General features: G+C 37.3%; 1 protein-coding gene across 1 annotated transcript in view; it reads left to right on the top strand.

Moving 5' to 3' along the window:
* Positions 1–4,893: 4,893 nt before the first annotated feature.
* LOC126260395 (dynein axonemal heavy chain 12-like) overlaps positions 4,894–19,705 on the top strand; it is an 82,487-nt gene continuing 67,675 nt past the window's right edge. Inside the window, exons 1-3 of the mRNA XM_049957723.1 lie at positions 4,894–4,902; positions 5,062–5,295; positions 12,674–12,952. Coding sequence (XP_049813680.1) covers positions 4,894–4,902; positions 5,062–5,295; positions 12,674–12,952 — 522 coding nt within the window. The remainder of the gene's footprint in view (positions 4,903–5,061; positions 5,296–12,673; positions 12,953–19,705) is intronic.

Below are 19,705 nucleotides of genomic sequence, written 5' to 3'. Positions count from 1 at the left end.
CGGTTCTCAAACAAAATAAATTGTGCAATTAATGCTGTGTACATAAAAATAAACCCATTTGGAGAGTCAGGCATATTAGAGCACTCACTTCTGGGACATGGGGAGGTGTGCTAGCCCCACATCACACCTGCTTTGCAGGGTAACGTTATGGGCTATCATGCTGACCAGCCTGGACGTGGTTTGTAGAGGGTTTTCCACATAATTCTATGTAAATACTAGGCTGGTTTTCACATTGCACCTCAGTTACACTATATGCTTACAGTTTGAAAACTTTGCCACATTTGCCCATGCAGTGCACACTAGCAATAGACAGAAGGGGTACAAGGATTCTCCTCCATGGAAAGCTAGCTGTAGCTTTAAATTGTCTTTGTGAGTGGCAGCTCCATTGTAGTAATAATGTATATACAACAATCGTTGGTTCGCAATGAAACTGGAAAGAAGGAAGATTAGTGTTTAATATCTCATCAGCGATGAGGTCGTTGGAGATGGAGAACAAGTTCAGATTAGGGAAGGATGGGGGAGGAGATCATCGGTGCCCTTTCAAAGGAACCATCCCAGCATTTGCTTTGAGCAGTGTAGGGAAATCATGAAAAATTTGAATCTGGATGGCTGGATGGGGATTTGAACCATTGTCCTGCCAAATACAAGGCCAGTGTGCTAACCACATTGCTCTGTGTGACGTTCGAGAAGCCTGAAACAAGTCCTGATTCAGCACTCGCTGGATAAATGGCACTGCAAAGGAAGCACATAAAAATAAATAAAATGTTTCTGTACCTATGTCCTAATCAGTAACTGTGCTATATAGTGAGTGGTTTCAAAGTTTTTATTCCACTCATGTTTTTCAAGTGTCATATTAAACTGGAAGTTGGGGACAAAAAACATGTGATCTCCAAAGTCTTAGGTTCTTTTAGTATATGTAATGGTTAACTGCAAAAAAAGAATTCATTGGTGATACTGATATTCTAATAATGGATCTGAAAACAATCATTCCAGACCATAAAATGTTACCTTTATGAAAAAGAAATCAATTTACTTCCTTTATTATGTAGCTATTGGTGATAGTATATTACTGCATGGCTATCTTCAATCTTGAACTGCTTGCCTGTAATGTGTTTTACCACTCTATTGGAAAATGAGTCTATTTATTATTTTTGAAACAAAAGTAAAAACACTGAATCTGCAAAGTTGTCTACTTATTAAATATGTTGAGTAACTTTGGTTGTTTTTAAATTAGGACCCACTTAAGTCCACATATGTCTGCATTGTGGTGATCACATATATACAACTATGGTTGGTTCACCATGAAACTCATTAACAACGAGGTTGAGCAGCCAGAAACACTGGTCATGTGTGTGTCAGCTGCATTTGCATGACAGTGTGTATGTGTGTGTGTATGTTGTCTAGTTCAGGAGAAGGCCTTTTAGTTGAAAGCTTACTTGTTTGACAATCTTTTTTGTTGTGCCTGTAAGTGACTCAACACCTCCTCTATATGGTGAATAGCAATTACCCTTTTTATAATATTATCATTATTCCATCCTGAATTTTCCAATGTTAAATCATTTTTACATATTTTTTCCATGAGACTGATAAAATATGCTATTTTTGCCTTCTGGTGGAGTGCAATAACATGTCTGTAGTAAGTAGAACCCCTAACCCACATAATAAATGCATCCTTTACAAATGGAGTTTTCCCTGACCTACTAAAGACTTCTAAAATTACCCCACTTCACAAAAAGGGCCCTAAAATGATGTAGCCAATTACAGGCCCTTAACACAACTCAGCTCATTCTCAAAAACATTTGAAAAATTATTTTACGCCAGATTGGAAGACTTTACTAATAAACTATCCTTATTAACAAAACACCAGCATGGTTTTAGAAGGCAAAAGACAACTACCACAGCTATTTATGAGTATCTCAACAAAACCTTAAAAGCACTTTATAATAAGGAAATCACTACTGGTATCTTTTTAGATTCATCGAAAGCCTTTGATGTAACTGGCCATACGATACTTCTTACAAAGTTAGGAAATAAAGGTATAAGAGGAATTGCAAACAAATGGTTAGAATCTTACCTGTCAAACAGATTTCAAAAAGTTGAAATAAATTTTGAAAAAAAGAATACAACCATCCATCAATCTACTGTCCACTCCTCTGACACAATGCCTATTAGATATGGTGTGTCATAAGACTCAATCCTGGGACCCATACTGTTTCTGCTATACATTGATGACATAAGCACGAAGCTTGCTACAGGACATACCACACTATTTGCCAATAACACAAGTATACTAATAACAGGTACTGATACAGAGGACCACAACCAAAAAATTAAACTGCTTATGTCGTCACTCAGCAAATGGTTCAATGAGAACAAACTGATTAAAAACATACAGAAAACAATGTACATCAACTTCAGACTCTCATCCAAAAAACAAGAAATGCTCAATGTGATTCTAAATAACCAAGAGCTTATGTGTCTGGACTCTGTCAAGTTTCTTGGCATATGGCTTGAAGAAAATCGTAAGTGGAAGACTCACACAAACTATATCTTAAAAAAGCTATCAACTGTGTGTTACATTTTAAGGACACTCAAAAAATCTGTCACAAAATCTTTTCTCATACATGTATATTATGCTTACTTCCACTCTACATTACAGTATGTAATCATATTACGGGGGAACTCACCTGGAGGTAGATATATTTTCAAAATGCAAAAAAAGGCAATACGCATAATATGTAACCTAAGACATAACGAATCATGCAGACAACATTTCAAAACAGATGACATTATGACACTGCCCTCTGCCTACATTTATAATATTGTCTCATTTGTCAAGTCATACCTGTTAAACAATGACTGCACGTTAAAATTCAATGGAGATATTCATAACTATGCAACAAGGCAGCAATCTGACCTACATATGATTCAGTCCAGAACTACCTGCTACCAAAAAAGTGTTTTAAATGTTGGGATAGAAATGTATAATAATTTACCAAATGAAATCAAAGCAACAAAGAACTCAAGAGCCTTCACACATAAATTAAAAAATATCTCTTGGACCATTGCTTTTATGCAGTTGATCATTTTTTTGAAAGGGGTTAAAATTGTAAACAATTTTATGATAAATGTTCAATTAGGTCTGAAAATTATATACTGTGCATGTCTATGAAATATACTGGATTATTATATACTGTGCATGTCTATGAAATATACTGGATTATTTTACTATTCAACATTTGTATTTACTGTTTTGTTAAAGATAGCTAACTTCCTCATTACAAAATAATGTAAAATATCAATTTGTTAAAAATTACTTGCAAATATCTTCTCTTGACCTGTCCAATATCATATGTACAACCGTACAATTCTATGATTTGTATTAACTGTTTTGTTTAAGATAGATCATTTCCTTGCTACAAAATAATGTAAAATCAATTTGTAAAAATTACTTGTAAATAGCTCTCTTGACCTGTCCAATATCATATGTACAGCTGTACAATACTATGATTGCCTGGATCAATAAAAATACAATACAATACAAGTTCTGTGAACACTGCCACTATGATGATTGATTTTCATTAAACTAGTCAAAGTGCAATAGCAAAGTTCAAGATCAAAAAACAAACACACATTAAGACTTCTGTTATGTCAGGGTAGCTTCAGCTGAACAGGTTTGCCTTTTGTAATATGCAAACAAACAAATTTTGGTCTTAGAAAGAGTTCCAGCAGAAAATTTGGAGCAAATGGCACTGGCTTTTCCTGAAATAAGTAGCAATATTTATATATTACCTGAAACTTTATGTGGAACTTTCCTGTTACATCCAGACAAAGAACAAACAAAAATTGGATTCTACACATTGGTTAACTAAATAAAACTAATAGCACAGCTGGCTTTCCACTTAGTGATATTTTATATTTTACTGACATCAAAATTGGAAACAAAATATCAAGAACAATTTGTTTTCATTGATTGGTGTTGTTTTTAGTGATAATGTGTATTTCAATGAAATTAAGTCAATTAATGAATGAAAAAACATCTTCGAGCACACTTTTGTTGTGACAACATTTATCCTCAAACTAACTGTATGTCTAATAATTAAAAAAAATGTGTTGAATTATCTGTGTATAATTCACAAAAACATGCTCCAAATGTTGATTTAGATCTCATTTTGAAGATCTAATAACACAGAGTTTTATTTGGTGCAAAACATATTTTAAAAGCTTGTGCACTGATAGGAAATAGGAAACCAGGAATCACCAAAATTGTAAGATAAATTAAAATTATACTTTATTGGGTGATACCTCTCTAAACTCTTTGTACATATGTATTTTGGAACCCTGTATCCCTGATATCATGTAGGGTAATATAAGACAATCTAGCATGAAACATGATACAATGAATTTTCCTTTGACAGATGTGTGCAGTATTCACTGTTAGATAAACAACAACAGTTCACCATGGCTTGAAAATTAGTTATTTTTTAGCAATTTTTGCTAATTCAGTGTGCTGAGCAAGATATATGTTTATGCTCATTGTAAAAAGAGGGTACAGCTGCCCATAGAGATACAGATGAATAAAATCATAATTATGTTTCTGTATTATGGAGTCTCTTCTTTCAGTCCACTTCTAAGAAGAGTCTACTTAATTGAGAGAACATCACCATTTGTACTTCATTAAACAGGGTCAATTTATTTTTAGTGTTGTCATTTGTTTTATTAATACAACATTGAATAAAGATGTGTTTCAAATGCTTTCACGCATTCAGTGTCATTTTGTAGCATACTAAACAACCATATTAGATCTTTATTTAATATCTCATAGCATGCAGGTGGTTGCAAAGCAAAGATTTGCCATTTATTTTCAGCAGAATATCTTTAAATGTAGTACTGATGGTACAGGTGTGTGAATCACATAACTATGAATCACTTTAAAAAAATAAACTATTTCTCTCTCTCTCTCTCTCTCTCTCTCTCTCTCTCTCTCTCTCTCTCTCTCTCTCCTTCATGAATGGTATGTCCACAGCTACTGAAAGCTTCATCAATTACTTTAATTATCAGGATAAGTTCATTAGATTTACTGGGGAAGATAAAGATAACTGTCTTTTGTTCCAGGGTGAAATTGCTCAGAATACAATACGAGCAGCACAAGCTGATGGCAGCTGGGTCTGCTTACAAAATTGCCATCTTGCATGCTCCTGGATGCCAACACTGCAGAGGATATGGGAAACAATAGACAACAACAATTCTAGTCCTGGATTTAGGCTCTGGCTCACAACTGAACCTTCAGAGGGGGTAACTATTTTTCATTTATACATTCATGATTTATGGACATCAATTATGTAGAGAATGTAAGGGATTTCTGACTGTAGTTCCACAAAGGAAATTTTTACACTGCTATCATAGATGCTGGTAAAGCACTTAATTTGAAATAGAAACAGTAGGTATAACTATTATGTGACTTACCAAACGAAAGCGCTGGCACGTCGATAGATATATTTTTCCCACGTGGAATGTTTCCCTCTATTAACTATTATGTGAGTAATATCAAATAATCATTTTACATCATAAAAAAATTGTGTGTGTGTGTGGGGGGGGGAGGGGGGGGAACTCTATTGGCTTAAAATGTACTACAGACAAATCCACTGTATAACTACGTAATTATACAAATAGTGGTTCACATAATTTTCTTTCTCTTCTTCTTATTCTAGTACCTAGCCATTCCAGATCTTGATGACCATACTTTTGCTTGCTTGGAAAAGTTCTTCACTTTTGTGTGAATTCCATGTTCTTAAGTTTCTGAGCAAAGATGTTATTCTTCATCCTTGTCCTCTTTTACCCAGTATTTTTCCTTGAAGAATGTTCTGCAGCAGTTTATTATATTTGTTTCCATTCAATGGTCAAGATATTGTTGTTTTCTGCATTTTTTCTGTGTTTAGGGCTACCTTTTCTTTCTTCCGTTTTTGTAGAGTGCCAGTGTTATGTGTATTTCATGTGTCCATGGCACTCCTAGCATTCTCCTGTGCAGCCACATATCAAACGCCTCAACTTGTTTGCCCATTATCCCTGTCAAACTCCAGGTCTCAGATTCATAGAAAAGTATGGAAAATAAGTTTTAACATAGAACTCTTAATTTTGTTGTGACATAGAGGTGATGGCACTTGAACACTTTAGCCATTTTATAATTTGCAGCTATGGTTTCCTCAATGGGAAAATTAATTTCTTGCAAATGTTCCCATTGTTTGTTAATGTTACTACCCAGATATGTGTATATTGTTTCACTTGTTTTGATTTCTCAAACATACAGCTCAGTACTTTTGCTGATGCAGGATACAAAATGATGAAGACTATTTAAGCTGTCAGCAAATATTACAGTATCACCATTGTAGCAGATATTGTTCAGCTTCACTCAGTTCAAGATGACTCCTTCTTTGACATTTTCAAGGACTTCTTTTAAGGTCGAAATAAAGATTACATATCAGTGATGATAAAATACAGCAGTGTCTCACTCCTCGGCATATCTTTAATGTGTCAGGTTTCTCATTTTCTACTCTCACAGAAACATATTGATTTCAATATAGATTAATTATGATCCAGAGGTCTTTGTCACCCACCATACTTTTTTAGTACCGCAGCGATCTTGTAATGTTATACTGTATCAAAAACTTTTTGATAGCCAATAAAACAACCATAGGCATATCAGTTCATGTCTTTACACTGCTGGAATAAGATTTGAAAGTATAATAGAGACTCTTGAGTAATGAAATCACTTAAGCCAAACTGTGTAGGTTCTTCTTCACAAATTTTTGTAAACAGTGTTACAAAAATTGTTTCAGATCATTCATCAGACTTATTCTTTTGAAATCACTATGTTTTCAGCTCCTCCTGCTTTTTAACATGATTACAGCCTCTGACTGATGTCATTTTTGAGGAATAGTAACCTAATTATAAATTTTATTGAAAAGTTTTGTCAAGAATTCTACCTGTTCTTCATCAAACAATTCAAGGGACTGAGAATGCATCCTATCTGGTCCTTCTGTTTTCCCATCAAGAATTTATCCAGATTATTCAGGTGGCATTGGTAACTTTTTTATTTTAAGGCTGAATATCTGTAGTAAGGATTTTAATTGTTTAACCAGTTTAATGAGTAACAAAGTTAATTTTTGGTTGCTGTAAATTTCATCAATATTGCAAACAAATAGAGTGAGGCAGTTGGAAAATAATGCTACTGATTGTTTCATTAACCCAATGACATGTGTGTTGCAATTATGAATAGGTAATGGACCATATCTTGGATAATAATGACAAGAGGACAGTGACACAACTTAACTACAATATTATGGCCACAATAACATAAATGTATTGTCACACTTAAATAAAACTTGCGCTGGAAGTGCTTTTTACATGTCTAGCTGATTTTCCTCACAAGTTATTGTCTTTTTGATTATAATGGTTTGGGACAACAAGGTCTTCACTAATCCAATGGAGTTCCTTATACATCTCTCAGGATTGTGCACATGGCATAAGGTAATTGATATCTACATCTACATATATAGTGTGCAAACTACTCTGAAGTGCATAGTATAGGACACTTCCAAATGTACCAGTTAGTACTGTAGGTCCTCATACATTCTATACATGTATGGAGTCCAGAAAGAATGACTGCTTAACTGCATTGTGTGAACTGTAAACAGCCTATTCTTGTCTTCACGATCTCTCAGGAACAATATGTTAGGGGCTACACTATACGCCTTTGTTCTTCGCTTAAAAAGGTTTCTTGAAACTTTGTGAGTAGGTTTTCAAGAATAATTGGTGCCTGTCTTCAAGCATTAGCCAGCTGAGGTTTATCAGCATCTCTGTAATATTCTCCTATGCATCAGACAAACCTTTGACCATTTGTATTGGTATTCATTGTATACATTCAATATACCCAATTAGTCCTATTTGGTACGTGTCCCACACATGTGAGAAGTTTTCTAGAAAGGGTTGCACATATGTTGTATGAGTAATCTCTTTTGTATTTGAATTATATTTTCCATGTATACCACCAGTGATGAAAAATGTGCCACCTGCTTTACTACAACTGAGCCTGTGTGATCACTCCAATTTGTATCTCAAAAAAAAATGCTATACCCAGGTATTTGTACGAGTTGAGCAAACCCAGTTGGGACTCATTCTTACTCCAGGCATAGAATACAATTTTTTTTCATATTTTGAAGTGCACAGTTTTACCTTTATGAATGTTTGAATCACTGAAATCACTGAAATCTTATTGAAATCTAAATGAATCTTCATGCAACTTTTATCAGACAGTATCTCATCGTTGGCAACTGCATATCTGCAAAAGTCTGTGTTTACTATTAATATTGCCTGCTTGGTTATTAACTGTAACCATCCAGTGACAAGGCAGTGAATTAGGTGACGGTTTTAGGATGTCAATACAGGAACAGGCTAGACTGTCACTTTTTGGTCATAAGTGAGCTGTGGCTTGGTGGGAGATGGCCTGCTCTGCAGTTAATGCTGCTGATAAAACACTGTTGACAAACCAGAATTTATTGTTCCAAAGTATGCTGTTTCTTCATTCATGGGTGCCAGCAATGGAGGCAAACAGCAGTGTGCTAGCCATGCTGGAATGTGTTGACACACACACACACATTCCCCACCCTCTCGGTTGTTGCAATTGTGGGGGGCTTGTTCTCTCAGCACCATAGTACTATGTGGCACATTGGCCACAGCTGAGCTAGTATTGTCTGAATTGTCTGGTGTTATCGGTGTTGTGCAGTGAGTTATCAGAGCACTCTTGTTGACCTCGTAGCAAATACGCACCCATTTGTCCTGCTCAAAGTGTATGACTTTGGACTGAATCACACTGTGGCTTCCGAGATGGAGTAAGGCCCACGGCACTGGAGTATGTCTACAGGAATGGAAGGCAGGTGGCAGTTGTAGCACATCCCTCCATGTTGATGATTTGCCTGCTCCATGGCCTCCAGTTAGGCCTCCATAAGGCCTAACGGTGAATGTTGCCCAAAGCTACACATCAGTCTTGACTTGAATGGCAGCACTGTAGCTAGCAGTGGCAAAACCCTCTTGACAGGTCTCACCACTCCATCAGAGTCCAAAGATGGCCTCCACAAATATGGGATGGACTGACACAGGTCCTACCCTCAGGTTGATCAGTTGCAAAATGAGTACAAGTAGATCAAGCCACTGGATAGGATTAATATTTGTACTGGAACTGACTCACCTGTGTTGCTATTGTAAGGTGAGTGATTTAACTTGGCCTGTTTGTCTTGACTGATTGGCTTTCTGGATGCTTTGACTGTAGCTGAAAGATGTCTTAATTTCTCCTGTGAGAAGCAGTGTTGGACATATTCTGCAACATCAGTTCTGTGAATAATCATTCTGTGTCCATCTTATGGTTCATTACTTAACTCTGTGTTGTCAACACAATGGAAGCATCCAGCCTTACCTATGATGTCATTCTGCAGTATTGGGTTTCTGGATACCCAAGTCTTACAATGTGTAGCAATTACCTCCATCTTGTGGCCACATTACACACACATAAGCAGTCCTTCCTAGTTAGCTTTCCAATCAGTGGTTGTGCATTGCCCTGATTATGTTACCAATGGAAGGTGTGAAAAATTCTGCTCCTTTTCCATGCCTATGATTTTGGGGTTCTTCATAATATACAAGGCGAACAGCAAGGGTCTCAACACTGTCCCATGGGATACTCCCAAAGTTACTTCTACATTTGTTGATGAATTTCCACCCAAGATAACATACTATGTCCTCTCTACCAAGAAATCCTCAATCCAGTCACAAATTTCACTTGATATTGCATAGGATCATAGTTACATTAATAACATATGTGTGATACTGAGTCAATTTCATTTCATAAATCAAAATAACTCAAATTGGGTTTTGTATGGCCAGTGTTTTTGGTATCCATGCTCAGAGGTGTGGAGGAGGTCATTCTGTTCAAGATACCTCATTACATTTGAGCTCAAAATATTTTCTGAGTTATTGCAACAGACTGATCTGTAGGAGACTTAATGGTAATTTTGTGAATCACTTTTGCTGTACTGTTTGTAGACAGGTGGGACCTATGCTTTCTTCAAACCATGGGTCACAGTTTTTGTTGAAAACATCAATGATACTTTATAGTTAAAGGAGGGTCTAACTCAGCCCTGCAAATTCTGCATAGAATCTGAAAGGGAATCCATCAGTGACAGGATCTTTGTTCAACTTTATTGATTTTACCTGTTTCTCAATGCCACTGATATTAACATCTATATCACTCACCTACATAGTAGGCTGGAAATTACATTGTGGCAGTGCTCCAGAATTTTCCATTGTAAAGGAACATTTGAAAATGGAGCTCATAATTTATGATTTTGCTTTGCTCCCCCTTCCTCTCTCATCCATGACACTAACTTTGGTGCCACTAACAACCTATAGCTGTGACCAGAATTTTTTGTTTTTGTTAGGGATCTTGAATTAGAGTCTGCTGCAGTAATCATTGAAATATTGTCACATATTGCCCTCTTGACACCTAAATATGTCTCAGTCATCATCTCTATATCTATAGCCTTATATTCTGTTTTACACCTACTGGATCACACTGATTCACAATTATTCCAGAGTGTCTTACCCTCAGTGGTGAGCACTATGGATCTATAGCCTCACATTCTGTTTTGCACCTACTACGGAGAGAGCTGTCTTTTGTTAGGAGTTTCTTCAAGTGATAGTATATCACGGATGCTCCCTCCTCTCATTAACTGTTCTACAATGTTGATATCTAACCAGTGCATGGTCACATTTTTTTAAACCTGAGTCACAGTTCTTCCCCTTGCTCCTGTCCTGAGCCAAATGTTATAAGTTGCTCAATAAGATGTAAAATTACTGCCTCTTTATCCAGTTTGCTGGACAAATTGCTAATCACTCTTGCTACAAGAGCCTCATGGCCACTTAGATCAGGATCAACAAGGAAATCATCAAAGTGGTCAGCTCTGTTTGTTGCTGTTAGATCAACACATTTCTATCATAAATGGGTAATTATGCCTGAAACTCATGCCTGCTAGCACCTTGCTAACTGCTGTCCACAGACATGTCTCATCTTACATATTTATATCACTAAACAACTAAAAACATCTAGCCCCAATTTCAGGTTGGCTATCTAATGGCTTCTGAGTATTTCATATAATTATTGATTGAATTAAAAAAAATTAAATACTCTCATTATCTGCACATTAAGATCTATAATCTTACATTAAAGGTGTTACACATTAAGTTAAATATTTAAGTTAGAAACTGTGTGTATGTCTTGAGGCAATGTAACTCATAGTGTGCAAATTACCCAGTCTATATTCAGTCAGTATTTGAAAGTAAGAGCACATAGTGACTTGCACCAAACTTCACAAATGTTTTCAAAACATTTTCTGACTAGCGCCTCTCCCCCCCACCCCCTTGCCACCAATACATGAAAAAGTTATAATAAAAGGAAAAATCAAAGCAGTCAGGCATTTGATATTGTTTTGTGCATGGGAGTTCAGTTCTGTAAGGAATCCAGGTGCGGGGTGACAGTGGGTTCACTGGTATTAACTGATTTGCAATTATTCTAGAGCATCTTACCCTCCTCAGTGGTGAGCACTATGTACCTACATCCCACTTCTTCCAAATCAACAGGAAAGAGTATTGGAATAAGTTTCATGTGGCCATTTTCTTCTGTTTCCAATTAACTATGAACCACATTTTTATTCTTTTTCCTGACCTTACCTTGTATCTTAATGGGGTCAGCTTATTAATCAAGATTTGGCAATGTTAGTTGTAGAGGGTGTCCAGATACTCTTCTCGTCATCACCCCTTTGCCCCCAGGATGGAATTTCTGTACCCCATCTGTTTGTGTCTAGAGTTACCCCATATGAAAGTGTGAGAACATTGTCAAAATGTTTAAGAGATGGGACATGGGTATCATCCCAGTATTCACATAGTCAGATGAGGGAAATTGCCTGAAACCACATCAAGGCTGGCCAGCATACCAGCCCTCGTTAATCTGCCCATCAGATTTGATCTGGGGCTTACATATCTTCCCAATTTTCAGAAACAGTGTGCTAATGTATGTGGATATCTGGGTGCATCTAACTATGAATCACCATACATTCCTAAAAACATTATTTCACAATTCTGTGTCCTGACAAGTCCCAGTCTATTAATTTATTTACAGTTTTTAGAGATTCAGAACACAGCATAAATTGAAAGTCAACATTAATTTTTACAACATTCATATAAAAGCATTATTTACACACAAAGTTTACTATAAGAAAAATCTACGAGAAAATATTGAGGTATATTCACAAAGATTGAGATAATTTATTTTGTTATTTTAGTTATTTGGAATGCATGTCATACAATAGAACAAGTAATCAACAGTATCTCAAGTATTTTATTAACACACCGCAGAACTAGAAAATTTTATGTTGCCTAAAAATCATTGTTTTGACTCTCACAAGATAAGTGCTTGCATATGATGTTCCTACTTGTTTCAAGGTTGCACCTGTAATAAATAAAACACTACTAGCATTTACATATACTTACACTGTAAAATAACTGATACTCTTTTCCAATCTTGCTCTAAATGCTTATTAATTATATAAACATGAAATATCTGTTTCAGTTCCCAGAATCTGTTTTGCAGAATGGAATTAAACTCACATACGATCCTCCAGTGGGTGTTAAACGAAATCTTTATCACTTATATATGTCAGAAATGTTAAGAGACCCACATGTTTTTGAGAGTTCTGGTGGTCGGTACAAAGAATTCAGCAGGTTGTTGTATGCGCTGTGCTTTTTTCATGTGGTATTGCAGGAGAGAAGCTCATATGGCCCTGTTGGCTGGACAAGTCCTTATGAGCATGATGACTCAGAATTGTTTACATCAATACAAACTTTACAGGTAAGTCTAACTTCTTGTAAGATTAATTAAATACAAAAAAACTTACTATTATTGAATCACAAAAGATAAACAGAAAAATTGTCTCTTATTATGAAAGACAGGGTACCAAATACATATGGTTAGAAATATAGATTTTCCATGAATGACTAAAAAGTTACACAGATTTCTGTAATTAAAGGGTACTTTAAAGGGTCATGACTCTATTGAAGAGGGAAGTTTAAAAATAATTTGCATGCCATTTTTCTCATAGACTGAGGATGTTAATAACGAGTAGCACTACCAAATTAAATGTAAATATAGTGACGTAAAATCGTGGCTGGAGATAAAAAAAATGGGAAAAGACTTATACTCTTTTTTTGCCTGATCTATGTCTCCTCTTCATCTCATTGTAGCACGTGTACCCTACATCTTCAATTATATGTTGAATATAGTCAATGATGTATACAGGGTGGTCCATTGATCACGACCAGGCCAAATATCTAGCAAAGTAAGTGTCAAACAAAAAAACTAAAAAGAACGAAAATTGTCTAGCTTGAAGGGGGAAACCAGATGGCACTATGGTTGGCCCGCTAGATGGCACTGCCTTAGGTCAAACGGATATCAACTGTGTTTTTTTAAATAGGAACCCCCATTTTTATTACATATTCATATAGTATGTAAAGAAATATGAATGTCTTAGTTGGACCACTTTTTTTGCTTTGTGATAGATGGTGCTGTAATACTCACAAACATATGGCTCACAATTTTAATCGAACAGTTGGAAACAGGTAGGTTTTTTAAATTAAAATACAGAACATAGGTAAATTTGAACATTTTATTTCGGTTGTTGCAATGTGATACATGTACCTTTGTGAACTTATCATTTCTGAGAATGCATGCTGTTACAGCGTGATTACCTGTAAATGCCACATTAATGCAATAAATGCTCAAAATGATGTCCGTCAACCTCAATGCATTTGGCGATATGTGTAATGACATTCTCTCAACAGTGAGTAGTTTGCCTTCCGTAATGTTCACACATGCATTGACAATGTGCTGACGCATGTTGTCAGGCGTTTTCGGTGGATCACGATAGCAAATATCCTCCAACTTTCCCCACAGAAAGAAATCCGGGGATGTCAGATCCAGTGAATGTGCGGGCCATGGTATGGTGCTTCGACGAGCAATCCACCTGTCATGAAATATGCTATTCAATACCGCTTCAACCACATGCGAGCTGTGCCGGACATCCATCATATTGGAAGTACATCGCCTTTCTGTCATGCAGTGAAACATCTTGTAGTAACATCGGTAGAATATTACGTAGGAAATCAGCATACATTGCACCATTTAGATTTCCATTGATAAAACGGGGCCAATTATCCTTCCTCCCATAATGGTGCACCATACATTAACCTGCCAAGGTCGCTGATGTTCCACTTGTTGCAGCCATCGTGGATTTTCCATTGCCCAATAGTGCATATTATGCCAGTTTACGTTACCGCTGTTGGTGAATGATGCTTCATCAGTAAATAGAACACGTACAAAAAAATCTGTCACTGGCCCGTAATTTCTCTTGTTCCCAGTGGCAGAACTGTACACGACATTCAAAGTCATTGCTATGCAATTCCTGGTGCATAGAAATATGGTAAGGGTGCAATCGATGTTGATGTAGCATTCTCAACACTGATATTTTTGAGATTCCCGATTCTCGTGCAATTTGTCTGCTACTGATGTGCGGATTAGCTGCAACAGCAGCTAAAAAACCTACTTGGGCATCATCATTTGTTGTAAGTCATGGTTAACATTTCACATGGTGCTGAAAACTTCCTGTTTCCTTAAATAATGATGTCATCCTGCATACAGAGCAGCATACACAGCACACACCCATTGGGCATTTTGATCACAATAGCCATACAGCAACACGATATCAACCTTTTCCGCAATTGGTAAACGGTCCATTTTAACATGGGTAATGTATCACGAAGCAAATACTGTCCACACTGGCGGAATGTTACATGATACATGTACTTATATGTTTGTGGCTATTACAGCGCCATCAATCACAAAGCGAAAAAAGTGGTCCAACCAAAACGTTCATATTTCTTTACGTACTACATGAATATGTAATAAAAAATGAAGGTTCCTACTTAGAAAAACGCAGGTGATATCCATTTGACCTATGGTAGTGCCATCTCGTGCGGCCAACCATAGCGCCATCTGGTTTCCCCCTTCAAGCTAGAAGAGTTTCGTTCTTTGTAGTTTTTTCGTTTGATGCTTATTTAATGAGATATTTGGCCTGGTCACTATCAATGGACCATCCTGTACATGAAGATTGAAGTAATTAACAAAAATTGGTACTAAAGGCAGGATTAGAACCCAGATCTCCTTCTCACTAGGCAGATGCACTAACCAATTCGCCTCCCTGGCACAGTAGCATCGCACAACTACATGGACTATCCTAGCATGCCTCCTTGCTCTATCCAACTTCCCATTCACACCTCAGCCCATTTGGTATTCCCCTTAAACTTCAACAGGATTGCAGAGGCTCTCGAGCTATATTGGAATAGCATCTTGACATCAAACAAAATGGGGGAACCTGGCTGAAACCCAGGCATAGGTGTTTTAGTCAATGAAACTATATAGTTCCAGGGATCTTTATAAGTCTCAAACATCTATGATGTGTATGTGCAGACTGGTGCAATGAATGAGAATTTGTACAAAGGCCAGGATTAGAACCCAGGTCTCCTGCTCACATGGGAGATGCACAGACCACTAAGCCACCCTGGTCAGTGGCTTTACACAACTACAATGGACTACCATAGCACATCTCCCTACTCAACCAAAATTCCCATTCATGCCTCAGCCCACTGGGTATTCCTCCTAAACTCGAACAACATTGCAGAGGCTCTCCAGTTGTTTAGGGGAAATATCAAATGGACAGAGGCATGAATGGGAACTTGGACTGAGGAGGGAGGCTTGACAGTGTAGTCCATCTAGTTGTGCAAAACCATTGAGCCAGGGTGGCTTAGTGTTTAGTACACCTGCCTAGTCAGCAGACGTAGGTTTGAATCCCAGCCTTGATACAAATTTTCATTTGTCACTTCAGTCTGCATATATACATGATAGAAGTTTGAGACTTTAAAGGGTCTCATGAACCTTGTGGTTCCATTTTATAAAAGCAACTATGCCTGGGTTTCAGACAGGATCCCCTATCTTGTTAAATGCTGCAGTGCTGTTCCAACACAGTTGAAGAGCCTCTGCAGTCCTATTCAAGTTTAGGTGGAATACTGAGTGGGCTAAGGTGTGAATGGGAATTTGGTTTGAGGAGGGGGGTGTTTTAGGGCAGTTTGTTTAGTTGTCAAAAGCGACTGTGCTAAGGTGGTGCAGTAGTTAACACATCTGCCTAATGAGCAGGAAACCCAGGTTCAAATACCAGCCTTGGTACAAATTTGCATTTGTCACATATGTATTCCAACCTGTGTCTTCCCCCACAATTTTTACCCTCTCTGTAACTCCTTCCAGTTCTATTTCCTGATGTCCTAACATATGCCCTATCATCCTCTCCCATCTTCTTGTCATTCCACATGAACATCTTCTCACTGATTTTTTGGAGAACTTCCTCATTTTTTATCTTATCACTTCCCACCTAATTTTTCAGGTATGTGTGCTGAAGACTCAAGGTTCTTTCTTCAAGGCTCTAAACAATGTAAATTACCTGAGGAGATACTGAGACTTAATGGAGGGTGTGTAAGGGCCTTCCAGCAAACTTCTGCAGCATGCTCAAAACAAACTTGGCGAGATGTAGGCGGGTCCTCACATCAACAAGGTTGTTTCAGCTATGCCTGCAGAAGTTTTGTTGGGAAGCCCTCACACATCCTCCATACATTCCTCATTTGAATTCCATGTTTTTGGAGGTCCAAATAAAGACATTAATGGCTGTCAATTTGCATCAGATGAAGAGGTGCACACTTAAGTGCAATCGTCTTTCTCTTGACAGCTGCAAACATTTTTCCATGATGGCATTGACTATCTAAATGTATTAACAGTTACTGTGATTACTTTTGGAAAAATAAACTGATCTCTTACTTTTCTCCATCTGTGTCATTTCCATTTGACTGCCCGTTATGTTACCATATACAAAATTGCATTGAGAAAGACCTGGGCTGTAAGAGAATGTTGCATTGTTTCCCAATCAAATCACTGGAGTGTAGCCCTTGCCTGATTAGTAATGTGGGGGTGGGCATTATCGTGAAACAGGATGATTAAATCCAACAGCATTAGGTATTCTGACTTCATGTTGCATCACATCTTCTGCTTTTTCAAAGCACTGTGCACTGATTATGGTTCCATGCTCAAGGGACTCAATGAGTAGAGGCACTTGCAGTGAAAGAAGAAGGTCATCAAGACCTTACTGGAACTTGTGTGCATAGCCTTGACTTTCTTTGGTGGGGGAAATGTGGAAAGTGTCCATCATTGGCTCTGCCATTTGACCTTAGGCTGTCGGAATGCTGGTGGACAAAATCATCCTGTTGCCAATAAAGCCTATTCCCAGACTGCCAATCAGACAGGAGCTGCACATTAGCAGTTTGGTTGGGAAACATTGCAACATCCTCCACACAGCTCAAATCTTTCACCATGTGATTTTCACATCTTTGACAACCTGAAGTAAGACATGTGCAGACGTCAGTTTCAGTTGGATGACAAAGAGGAAGAGAGGGTGCAGTTGTGAATCCGTCAACGCCTGATTTCGTTCTATGAAACAGGAATTGATCATCTCATCTTCCATTGGGATAAATGTCTTAACATGTGTGGTGATTAATTTTGAATGTAACCATTCCATGGTCCCGTTGTGGTGGGTGTTGGTTTTCATTTGACTGTGCCTCATATGTTGCAAGTATCATCAACTTTCTGCTAGCACACATTCCTGAAATGATTTATCCTTTTCAGACTGATCACTAGTCTTTCAAGCGCTTTTCTCCTTTCTTGTCTTATCCCCTCTCCCTTTCAGAAGGAATGACATCATGACAGTTGGCGGCAAATTTGTATCCATCAGGAATAAATGCACATGTACCAATTTATTATCTACAATATTTGTAACATAATTAACATCATCAGAAATTTCCTGTGCATCCTTCATAGTATCTGCAGGAAAATTTCTCTCTGCAGCTACACTCTGCATAACACAAAAATCATTGGTACATGTACTTTCTTGTAGATGCCAAACCAAGGTCACATGTGGCATTTATATAGTATCCATTATCCCTTAATGGGATAGGTACTACTGAACCTAAATCAGTACCACCCCTGTTGCTACTCACACTGTCATTTACTTTAGTATGGCACACATTTACTTCATTTGGCACTACAGCTGATTCAGACTGTGAATATTTGCAAGATACTGAAGCTGATAATCCCACAATCTTCATAATCTTACATTCTCTGCATCAATTAAATTCACACTATTAACTTATTTCCCCTGACTTTCTGCTTCCACACAGATATTACTATGACTTAATCTTTCAAGCCTCTGTACATGCTTAATATTTCTTATCCCCTGATCAACAAGTTATTCTTTGTGTCCAGTAAACTACTCGTCCCTTTTTTTGTCTCATCTTTATGTAAACAGGAACGGGTTCACTGCACACAGGCCTGTTACATTCCATAGCATTCATCTGGTCATGCATGTTTGTATTGTATACTCAGTTAATAAAATTGCTAAATTCCACATCATTTTCTCAAGAGTAACTATCTGTGTTTCTGTCTCAGACTTGGTGCATCGTGTATCAAGTACACAAAAAACAAAGAATATCAAGACAACAAAATACAACAGAAAATACATTTAAATGTAATACCACATAATACTTCTTATTAATTCCTCTTCTCATAATTACTACTTCACACACTTAATAACAAGCTATCATACTCCTGTTCCCAACAGCAAAGAAAGCCTGTACCAAATATCATAAATTACCATACTTTTTTTCTTACAATTCTCAGCACACCACCTTAGTTTACTTTTGCAAACTTCACACAAAAACACAATATAACTCTGGTAGAAAACCAGGTTATTTGCCATGACATTTGCTGTAAATACAGGGTCAGTGCACTCACCTTACTGCATGTTGATGCTGTAAGTTGTGGCTCGCAAAACAGAGATGTTAGCAACCACTTCCCTCACTACTTATAGTGGTAAGAGAGTACAGCCACTATGGTGACAGGTGGGTCTAATAGGCAATGTGGTCAAGAAGTCTGCAATTCACCACCCATAGTGTGGCTGCAGGGGTGTGGTAGTGGCCATGGTGATCTATCATGGAAACAGTACTGGTTGCAAACTGATTGAATGCCTCTGTGTGTGCAGTAATTATTCTAATCTTATCCTCATGATCCTAATTTGAGCAATATGTAGGGGGTTGTAGTATATTCCTAGAGTAATCATTTAACACCAGTTCTTTAAAAAATTTTAATAGATTTTCTCAGGATAGTTTACATCTATCTTCAAGAGTGTTTCAGTTCAGTTCCTTCAGTATCTCTGTGACACTCTCCCATGGATTAAACAGTCCTGTGAACATTCATGCTGCCCTTCTCTGTATATGTTCAATATCACCTGTTTACCCTATCTGGTATGGTTCCCACACACTTGAACGATAGTCTAATAGTCTAGAACAGGTCGCACGAGTGATTTGTAAGCAATCTCCTTTGTAGATTTATTGCACTTCCCCAGTATTCCACAAATAAATCGAAGTCTACCACCTGCTATATCCATGACTGAAC

This window comes from Schistocerca nitens, chromosome 5 (assembly GCF_023898315.1).
Source record: "Schistocerca nitens isolate TAMUIC-IGC-003100 chromosome 5, iqSchNite1.1, whole genome shotgun sequence".
NCBI classification, from domain to species: Eukaryota; Metazoa; Arthropoda; class Insecta; order Orthoptera; family Acrididae; genus Schistocerca; species Schistocerca nitens.
Note: the sequence above shows the minus strand (reverse complement) of the source record. Positions and strands in the feature narration are given on the sequence as shown.